General features: G+C 36.1%; 1 protein-coding gene across 1 annotated transcript; it reads right to left on the reverse strand.

Annotated features, from left to right (window-relative positions):
* Positions 1-12: 12 nt before the first annotated feature.
* Positions 13-11532, reverse strand: LOC116113178 (vacuolar sorting protein 39). The gene is made up of 12 exons (XM_031399338.1): positions 11026-11532; positions 10561-10772; positions 9988-10119; positions 9746-9889; positions 9098-9210; positions 8130-8565; positions 7294-7623; positions 3309-3530; positions 2913-3155; positions 1666-2136; positions 1254-1352; positions 13-616 (listed from the first exon to the last, which is right to left on the reverse strand). The coding sequence occupies exons 1-12, from the start codon at positions 11453-11455 to the stop codon at positions 416-418; spliced, it is 3033 nt and encodes a 1010-aa protein (XP_031255198.1). The 5' UTR covers positions 11456-11532; the 3' UTR covers positions 13-415.
* Positions 11533-11660: the final 128 nt, after the last annotated feature.

Genomic DNA, 11660 nt, shown 5'->3' on the forward strand with positions numbered 1-11660 from the left:
CAAGATACTCTGATTATACAAACTGCCTACAAGCAGCAAAAAATATACTCCATTGCCTTTCTTTTACACCATGTTTTTTACAGGAAGCAACTTCAATCAAATATAAAAAAGCCTCAACAACTAAAAACTATAAATAACTTCACATTCATACACAATCTCAAAACCAATACACTTCTCAAGCCTTCGACAAACCACCATTCTGCTGCAAAAGCTTGCTTCTATTCTCCATTTCATGGAACCACCAAGAAGACAACATAGTATTGCATGGCACCGCCGCCAAGACAACATGCATTGCAGGCTTAGAAAAGCTCTTTCAAAATTGATTAATTGCTCAAGCCTCAACTGTTTGCACAATGATGGCCATTCATGTTCCTCAAGTTAGGAAAACATTTGATTACCAACATTCATATAATAATCATCGCCTCCTTAGTGGTGAGCCTCTAGCCACAGCTTTCATACTCTGTGAGTCTCTAAAGCAAACAAAGTGCACCAGTGTTTTCCCATTGGGATAGACCGCAAAAACACTTGTTCCTAGTTTCTTGCGGCAAAGGGAGCACATACTGTCACTGGTTATCTTCACCACTGTTTTTCTCTGGTTGTAGAGTTCATCTTTCACCTGTTTCACACAATCATTCTTTCAGAGAACCAAAGGAGATCAAACATAAAAAGAGAAGATCAAGCAAGAACAGCATGGAAGTATTCCATTGCTACGAATAGGGAGAAAATAAACTAAATGCATCGATATTAAAATAAGAAGTTTAAAGCCAAAAACATAGCCGAGTTATTTAAGATACAGCCATAAGAACTTGGGTAATAATCTTGATGTTAAATAGATGATCTAATATCCCACTCAAATAAAGTCTTGCAACAAAGATATTGGGAAGAGGGTACAACATAAGTTTATAAATGACATAACAACAGACCAGGCATACAACATTAGAATGCACACACACTTCTGTATAAGTGTTGCAATTGAGAATCTACAATAAGCCTTCTCAAAAAGTTTAAACTAACTGCAAGCATTCATACGAGTGGAGACCATATAGCAGAAGCTATACCCCAAAAATCAGATTGACCATATGATAGAAGGTGCCAACTACAAATGCAACTCCAGCATCTTTTTGCATGTGTGTATCCTATAACCAACAGCAAATTTTATTCTCACTATTGGTCATGTGCTTCACAGGGTAAAGTTAAAGATGGAATTTCTACAACTAAATTCCCAGTTAAACTTACGCAAAATATATGCTTACCTGCAGGTTCTCACTTTGCCTCAGACTCTTGATCACTGAAAAATTTCTGTAGGCTTCACTGGATTTTCTCAAAAGAGGTCCAAGAAATGGAAGCAGATTCTGCAAATGAACATGAAAAGACTTTCCTTCATAAAGCAGTTTAGGAATGAAACACTAATGCCTATAGTTATATAATGATGAATGAACTTGGGTGTTAGTGAATCATTTTAATCATTTGCAAAGAACATAAGATACTTTCTCACAATCTGCAACCTTAACATTCCGTGGTTAAAAATATGTATAAACTTTGTCCACATAACAAAACAATGTAAGAAACATAAAAGCATAGTTTCAGTAAAGAATCAATACAAACAGCAGACACATACATATGGAAATTAAAAGTTTTGTATGTTCTCTATCAATTAATCAATACCTGTAGTTTAGTTTCTTTAGGTAAGAGCTTGAGGGCCTGAGCACCGTTGATTCTATCCCACCTTTGGCTCAAAAGATCAAGGACCTCATCAAGCATCATAGTAGAACCTCCCTCCTCACTAAATTCTTCACCGTCAGCATCAGCATCAGCATCAGCATCACTCCTACCACTGTCAGTGCTGCTGGGACTGAATCGCCTATGTTCTGCACCCTCTATTGCAGCTATTTTCTTGGTTGCACGTCCTCCTTTAGTCTTAAACGATGTTCCTGACCCGACTTTTGGCATGCTTGTATTTTGAGATGATAACATATTTATAATTCGCTTTTCAAAGTTCTTGGTTGTCCTACTTGGATTTAGATATATTTGCATAAGAGTGAGATATATATTGCCAGAAGATTTTGCCGATGGCTGATGAACTAAAGACTCATATACCCGATCACAATAAGCTAGTGCCAGTTCAGGTACATGAAGCTGAAAAACTTAAGAGAACTTCAATTAGAAATAGTATTCATAATACAAAGAATAGGTTCAAGAAAAACTAGAATTGAAAGAAATATTCTGATAAATAAATTTAAAAACAGTTCAACACATTAAGTTGAATAAGATATAAAACCTTGTTTTCAATGGAAACAAATATTTTACATGTGCATAGCCTACTATCATTGTTGACCCAAAAATGGAGAAAAGTTGCATTATGGTGGCAAAGGGTACCCTTCAATTTATATGCAAAAGACTTTAGTTTCATCCATGAAAATGATTTATTTGATATTACGGATGAATGGTTACGAAGGAACCGTTTCGTTTTTGTAGGTTGGTCCGGCCTATTGCTCTTTCCTCGTGCCTATTTCACTTTAGGGGGCTGGTTCACAGGCACAACCTTTTGTAACTTCATGTATACTCATGGATTGGCTAGTTCCTATTTGGAAGACTGCAACTTTTAACAGCCACAGGTTCGACTCCTGCTAATAGTTTAGCAAATTCTTTATTGTTACTATGGGGGCCTAAAGCACAAAGAGATTTTACTTCTTGGCGTCAATTAGGCGGTTTTTGGACTTTTGTTGCTCTACATGGTGTTTTTGAACTAATAGGTTCATGTTACGTCAATATAAATTTGCCCGGTTTGTTCAATTGCGGCCTTATAATGCAATAGCATTTTCTGGTCCAATTGCTGTTTTTGTTTCTGTATTCCTGTTCCTTTGGAAGTGATTTTAATTCATTAAATAGGTTAGCTTTATATCAGGAAATACCTTATGAACATATAGAGACAAGGCAAGCTCATGTTGGTTCATTTTGCCCAACAAAAGCGCACGTTCTTCGTATAAAGCATCTGGAGGAAGCCGCTTCAGCAAAGCCTCAGGACCATATCCTGAGATACTCTCAAGAGCAGACAACAATTTCTTCCTTGTCGGTGAATAAACCTTTTCATCCCACTTCTGTTGAGCAACAAGGTCTGCATACCAATCGAGTACTTCTGAAAGATAGATTTGTATCTACAGTACAAAAAATTAAAAGTGAAAATTGGATAATATTACAAAATAAATCATATAATCAGCACAACCCAACAGCTATGTTCACTGCCAAATTCAGGAGCTCGCATACAAAAACTAATGTTCTTGTAGAGGTTCAAAATCAAGAATTCTCACCATTTCATTTTGTAGGTTCCCAGAGATTCCATTTTCATTCATTGCAAGCATAAGTTCCAAGTATCTACCCTGCATGCTAGGAGCGTGCTGCTTCAAATAAGAGTTGACCAAGTCCGCAGGAATATTCCCAGATAAAAATAGATCAATGGTTTGGGTCGGACAACTTTCAAGAACAAGCATTGAGTACTCAAGGACAAGCATGGGGTCAGTCTCACAGAGTGGCTGCAGAAGAAAAACCATCAAACCTAATTAGTTATTCAACATATACTGGCTCTAGTCTACTCATTTTCCAAATCTTGAGTTTCAAAACAAAAGTTCACCCATTAAGTTGGCTGCAAACAAATTAAACACCATATGTCATAGTCAAGATGCATCTCAACTATTCTCTTTCAACACGAGTATAAAACCTCAGATAGCTTCACCCTTTATTTCAATGGTTAAATTTAAGGAACACAAAAGCAGTAGTGACTGCAGACAGAAACAATAGCTTTAAATTACCATGATACATGGAAGAAATATTGTCACAACCTAAATGCTCTAGAGCAAATTCTAGTTGATGCATGGAGAAATTAAACACCATATGATCCACAAAACTATGATTACTATGATACATGGAAGAAATTATTGTCACAACCTAAACTGCTCTAGAGCAAACTCTAGTCTCATAGAGTGGCTGCAGAAGAAAATTCACCAAACCTAATTAGCTATTTAACATATACCAGCTCTAGTCTAGTAATATTCTAAATCTTGACTTCAAAGCAAAAGTTCACACATTACATTGGCTACCAACTAATTAAACAACATATGTTCTGGTCAAGATACATCTGAAATACTCAATTATCATGAGTATGAAACCTCGGATAGCTTCACCATTTATTATGATAGTTAAATTTAAAGAACACAAAAGCAGTAGTGGATGCAGATGGATACAACCTTTAAATCATAGCTATGATAAAAGGAAGAAAATATTGTAGGAAATTCTAGTTGATGTGCTAGAATGCTGAATAATAGATCTATCTAATTAAGCTTGTTTTACAAAATTAAAATTACCTTCAGATATTCAATAATTGACTCAGGGTTGAACTTGTGAGTAAGCTCAAGTTGTGATTGGTTGGATTTTGACTCTTCAACTAACTGGTGCAGAAGTTTAAGAGCTTCACGGTGCATTGAATTAGACTTGTAAAGTTCAAGCAGAGCAGCACAGTGATTCATTTTTAGAAGATTCTCCTCACATATTTTTACATCACAATAGTTAACACCTTTTAGTAATTCTAAAGGCGCTGAAGACTGTCCAGTAAGAAGCAGAGCTTGGAGTAGGGCTGTATCCAGTATTGCCGCCATCTCCCTGGCACCCGAGTTAATAGGAATGGTACCACGCCCCTAACAGTCAAAAAAGATAATATTACATTAAAACTCAAAATTTTGGTTTAAGCTAGTGGCATGTTAAATGTAAAAAGATATGCAAAGGGTAACTTATCACAATGTTGTTTCTGAGTTTTACCTATGCAAAAAAGTAAATATCCAGCACAATTACATGTTATTTATGTGCTCATAAGGGTGCCGTTCTTAGTTTTTACCCCTAATGAATGCCTGCTTCAAAAAATGTATCTAGTTTATTTAAAATGTTAAAGCAACAAGCTCAGCCTTGACTTCTCTCTTACAACTAAGCCATATAAACCAATTTAACAAAGGCAAAAACAGGCATGATAAAAATTCATCATTTGAAGGAGAACAAAAAAGTTTATGTTCAATGTGCAACACAGCCTTTATCATCATGACAATCAAAAGTTATACATTAGGTTTTGCAAAGTAAATGGAAACCGCTGTAACAAAACACAATCACATGAAATATACACCAAATAGAAAGAAGAAATTTGAAAACTCACCTTGTTTGATTTCTTAAACCTGGTTGACTCATAAGATGCAAAGTTATCTCCAACAGCATCTAAAACCACCTCTTCAGTTCCCTCAGCAGTGGCCTTTTCAATTACACTGCCTCTCTTTTTTTGCAGGAACTTAATGAGAGCCATGAGAGTGTTATGGCTCATTTTCTTGGATTCAAGTGCTGCACTCTCGTCAAGTTCTAATAGCTGTTGTGGAGATGAGGATTCCATATCATCTGACACTCCAGATGAAGCCCTTGAGAGATCTGAAGCATCCCAAGTACTGTCCAACATCTTCTCTGGTTCAGGAACCATGGTTGTTTTGGGAAGAACAATAGATGGATACAAAGAGAGAACATAGGTAATGTCCACTTGAGATGCCAAAAAATGCTCCATGGCCTCCTCATAGCTCCCATTGTCAAAAAGATAGTGAGCATATCTGTAATAGGCAAAACAAACTAGTTTAACTCTAACATTCAAAAATCTAAGAAGCATAATTGATTTACTGCCCACCAATTAACTATTAAGAATCCACTATTAATTGAAAACCATCCACATAAGGAATAATAATAACAAATTACATACTGGTGATGCACTAAACACACACCATAAATCGATAATGCACAATGGATCCCATGTCACAATATTTATGTAAGCGTAATACAGCAAGGCACAAGGTTATAATGTGTCACCTTATTTTTTATCCAAATAAAATTATCACTTTTCTCTAGCAGGTATAATGTCATTACTTATTGTCTAGAGCTGGTAGTGGTAACTTCAAACAATATTAAAGATTAGAACAAAAGTCTAAAGTTAAAAAGACAGTATACGAATAAACCAATCATCTGGCTAGCTCCAATTCATGAACTCAACTAAAATTGATTAGGCTTCAAACACCTCAGCCCAGTAGGGCCAATATTGTGCAATCATAATACTCAATGGGAGGATCAGGATGCTTGGAAAATATCAACCTTATGTGAATTGACCCCTCCTTTGCAGCTCGGAGGCTTGCATCTTCTGCAGGAAGCAGTTTACACAAGGCCAATGCTTCCTCAAAATCCCCAGATGCTGTTAATTGTACAATCTGCAATGCAGTTACGAGCAAAATTCTTAATACAATTCCTGAATCATTGTGTCATATTCTTTCTATGTTAGGCTACAGTGTCATGGCTAGATACATAATAAAAGGTAAGTATAAATTATGAACAACATTGTATCATGATTCATCTGTTTTACATTAGTAGTAAATCTAAAAACTTATGATGATAGGTAAAGGCCCCACAATAGAATTTAAGAACACCCTCATGTGCTCTTGCATGGTGATTGAATACAGCTCATTTTCCAAATCTTGAGTTTCAAAACAAAAGTTCACCCATTAAGTTGGCTGCAAACAAATTAAACACCATATGTCATAGTCAAGATGCATCTCAACTATTCTCTTTCAACACGAGTATAAAACCTCAGATAGCTTCACCCTTTATTTCAATGGTTAAATTTAAGGAACACAAAAGCAGTAGTGACTGCAGACAGAAACAATAGCTTTAAATTACAATGATACATGGAAGAAATATTGTCACAACCTAAATGCTCTAGAGCAAATTCTAGTTGATGCATGGAGAAATTAAACACCATATGATCCACAAAACTATGATTACTATGATACATGGAAGAAATTATTGTCACAACCTAAACTGCTCTAGAGCAAACTCTAGTCTCATAGAGTGGCTGCAGAAGAAAATTCACCAAACCTAATTAGCTATTTAACATATACCAGCTCTAGTCTAGTAATATTCTAAATCTTGACTTCAAAGCAAAAGTTCACACATTACATTGGCTACCAACTAATTAAACAACATATGTTCTGGTCAAGATACATCTGAAATACTCAATTATCATGAGTATGAAACCTCGGATAGCTTCACCATTTATTATGATAGTTAAATTTAAAGAACACAAAAGCAGTAGTGGATGCAGATGGATACAACCTTTAAATCATAGCTATGATAAAAGGAAGAAAATATTGTAGGAAATTCTAGTTGATGTGCTAGAATGCTGAATAATAGATCTATCTAATTAAGCTTGTTTTACAAAATTAAAATTACCTTCAGATATTCAATAATTGACTCAGGGTTGAACTTGTGAGTAAGCTCAAGTTGTGATTGGTTGGATTTTGACTCTTCAACTAACTGGTGCAGAAGTTTAAGAGCTTCACGGTGCATTGAATTAGACTTGTAAAGTTCAAGCAGAGCAGCACAGTGATTCATTTTTAGAAGATTCTCCTCACATATTTTTACATCACAATAGTTAACACCTTTTAGTAATTCTAAAGGCGCTGAAGACTGTCCAGTAAGAAGCAGAGCTTGGAGTAGGGCTGTATCCAGTATTGCCGCCATCTCCCTGGCACCAGAGTTAATAGGAATGGTACCACGCCCCTAACAGTCAAAAAAGATAATATTACATTAAAACTCAAAATTTTGGTTTAAGCTAGTGGCATGTTAAATGTAAAAAGATATGCAAAGGGTAACTTATCACAATGTTGTTTCTGAGTTTTACCTATGCAAAAAAGTAAATATCCAGCACAATTACATGTTATTTATGTGCTCATAAGGGTGCCGTTCTTAGTTTTTACCCCTAATGAATGCCTGCTTCAAAAAATGTATCTAGTTTATTTAAAATGTTAAAGCAACAAGCTCAGCCTTGACTTCTCTCTTACAACTAAGCCATATAAACCAATTTAACAAAGGCAAAAACAGGCATGATAAAAATTCATCATTTGAAGGAGAACAAAAAAGTTTATGTTCAATGTGCAACACAGCCTTTATCATCATGACAATCAAAAGTTATACATTAGGTTTTGCAAAGTAAATGGAAACCGCTGTAACAAAACACAATCACATGAAATATACACCAAATAGAAAGAAGAAATTTGAAAACTCACCTTGTTTGATTTCTTAAACCTGGTTGACTCATAAGATGCAAAGTTATCTCCAACAGCATCTAAAACCACCTCTTCAGTTCCCTCAGCAGTGGCCTTTTCAATTACACTGCCTCTCTTTTTTTGCAGGAACTTAATGAGAGCCATGAGAGTGTTATGGCTCATTTTCTTGGATTCAAGTGCTGCACTCTCGTCAAGTTCTAATAGCTGTTGTGGAGATGAGGATTCCATATCATCTGACACTCCAGATGAAGCCCTTGAGAGATCTGAAGCATCCCAAGTACTGTCCAACATCTTCTCTGGTTCAGGAACCATGGTTGTTTTGGGAAGAACAATAGATGGATACAAAGAGAGAACATAGGTAATGTCCACTTGAGATGCCAAAAAATGCTCCATGGCCTCCTCATAGCTCCCATTGTCAAAAAGATAGTGAGCATATCTGTAATAGGCAAAACAAACTAGTTTAACTCTAACGTTCAAAAATCTAAGAAGCATAATTGATTTACTGCCAACCAATTAACTATTAAGAATCCACTATTAATTGAAAACCATCCACATAAGGAATAATAATAACAAATTACATACTGGTGATGCACTAAACACACACCATAAATCGATAATGCACAATGGATCCCATGTCACAATATTTATGTAAGCGTAATACAGCAAGGCACAAGGTTATAATGTGTCACCTTATTTTTTATCCAAATAAAATTATCACTTTTCTCTAGCAGGTATAATGTCATTACTTATTGTCTAGAGCTGGTAGTGGTAACTTCAAACAATATTAAAGATTAGAACAAAAGTCTAAAGTTAAAAAGACAGTATACGAATAAACCAATCATCTGGCTAGCTCCAATTCATGAACTCAACTAAAATTGATTAGGCTTCAAACACCTCAGCCCAGTAGGGCCAATATTGTGCAATCATAATACTCAATGGGAGGATCAGGATGCTTGGAAAATATCAACCTTATGTGAATTGACCCCTCCTTCGCAGCTCGGAGGCTTGCATCTTCTGCAGGAAGCAGTTTACACAAGGCCAATGCTTCCTCAAAATCCCCAGATGCTGTTAATTGTACAATCTGCAATGCAGTTACGAGCAAAATTCTTAATACAATTCCTGAATCATTGTGTCATATTCTTTCTATGTTAGGCTACAGTGTCATGGCTAAATACATAATAAAAGGTAAGTATAAATTATGAACAACATTGTATCATGATTCATCTGTTTTACATTAGTAGTAAATCTAAAAACTTATGATGATAGGTAAAGGCCCCACAATAGAATTTAAGAACACCCTCATGTGCTCTTGCATGGTGATTGAATACAGTACAATCATAAAAATAAGTACAATTTATTATAATGTAATTAATATTATATGGATTTGAATTCAAGATCACTAGGTCAACTTGATTATTATATAATGTTAAGTTATCACTTGATCTAAAAAAGTAAGGGCCTAAACAGAAATATTTATGCTTTAACAATCTGAAATCTTAAGATCGGTCGAACAGATGTCTTATTTATTCATCCACTAGACCAGAAGGTAATACACCCACAGGTCATTTAGATACCGTTAGCATTATTAAAAAAAAAAAGAGAAAGATTTTAAATACCTGTGCACCAAGAGGAACAGGAAAGAGCCCAAAAACAGAGTTTTCTGATGCAACAATAACAGCATTGCTGCTTGGGATAAGATGCCGAACATTTTGGAGAACAACTGTCTGTATCATTGGATATGGAACTCGAAGAGATCGAATCTGAGAAAAAAGAGTGAAAAATGCAAAAGTTCACAACTTTCAACATGAGCGCAAAAGTAACCAGGAAAAGATTCAAGTTTGCTATATACTTAGGTTACCTCAACACGTCTAGGCAACAGAGCTATTGCATATGGCTTCTGAATGATAACAGTAGTGGGTGCCTCAGACCAGCAAATCCTGTCAGCTTGAAGAAGCTTACCATTTTGGTCCACAAAGACCCCAATATTCTCCTAAAAGCATAAAGAAAGCACATACATCTTATATCTATCAAGCAAAGAAATAGAAATATTATAACAGCAGATAATAGATTTCATTTAGTTCCTACCTTTTAAATTACTAGTGTTTGAAATCCCCAAGACAGAACTCTATTCATGGACACATACATACATACATACATACATAAACAGTGTCTACAACAACAAGTTCATTCTGCTAATTTCAAACATCGTTAGTTCTTGACATATCATTGAAGTGCATTTTAACACAAAAGAACATAAAATCAGAAAGCAAGAGTGGCTAGGTTCAGCTCAAAACTAGACTAAATGTCATGGACACAGCAGTGATGATCTAAAAAGGTTCTTTACATGCCAAATTCAATCTCTCAATATAACAACTATGGAAATAAATTCATATGGCAGAACCGAAACAAAATGCTCAGCAAAGCAAAGTACCTTCCCAAGAAGAAGTTCGCCAGAAGGAAGCGAGATAACTAATGGCTGTGCAAGTCTGCCCGAAGGAAAGACCTCAGAGAATACACCATTTGTCGAATTCAGTATCATGTATTCTTTTCTGATTGCTATACATATATTTTCACCACACCAAGACATTGACTTCACAGTATCCGGCACTCCAAAATCTTTTACCTCAACGAATCCACGTCCCCCTAAACCAACACATTCAAAGTAACTAGTGAATGCATTTTCAGAACCCTAGACCTGTAGGAGCATAGCATATGCCCAACCTCTACGGGCCTTTTCTCTCTCACACAAATTAATAAGCATTCTTTAGAAGCACACGAAACTAATACCACATTATGCTCCAAATAATTACAGATTGTGATTTCAACAGATTTTAAACTTCATGTAACAAAATATCTCAGCAACTTATCAAAACTAATAATGAATAGAAGTAATTACCATCGTGTCTGAAAATACAGACCCTCTTTTGTCTGGCGAAACACAAAAAGCCTCTTCGATCATCCCAGGAATATACATTAGCACCTTTAGCTTTCGTTAACACAGCAATTGTCTCCAAATTGGGGAGTCTATGAAACGCGATTGACTCCGAGAGCGATAAGAGAAGCTCTCTAGAAGCTAATACCTCCATCGATAAAATAGGCTTTTTGGAGAAGCCAACAACTGTTCTCTCCAATTCGTACTGTTCCCTGCGAGGGGCATGGTGATCAGACGGTGGAGATCGGTCGGAGTCGGAGGATTCCGGGCCGTAAATTTTGAGGGATCCATCGGAACAGCCGAGAAGGAGCTTTGAGCCGTACGATGCGATGGCATCGATTTTCGGAGAGCAATTGGTGAGGAGCTGGAAAGAATCGTATGCACTGTGTACCATTATTGTTTCTATCCTATCTCAATCTTCTTTCATCTCTGGCTTTTTTTATATTCGTAGCGAATGTTTTGGGTCTACACAGATAAATTTAATTTAGGCGGGTAATAAGAGAAACGACGTCGCTTGACCGGTGTCCTAGTCCTATCGTGCTTTAACGGGCTGACATGCTGCCAAGGTATTTGATTACAGAAATTGTTAAATTTTGGGT

This window comes from Pistacia vera, unplaced genomic scaffold (assembly GCF_008641045.1).
Source record: "Pistacia vera cultivar Batoury unplaced genomic scaffold, PisVer_v2 Contig673, whole genome shotgun sequence".
Classification (NCBI taxonomy): Eukaryota; Viridiplantae; Streptophyta; class Magnoliopsida; order Sapindales; family Anacardiaceae; genus Pistacia; species Pistacia vera.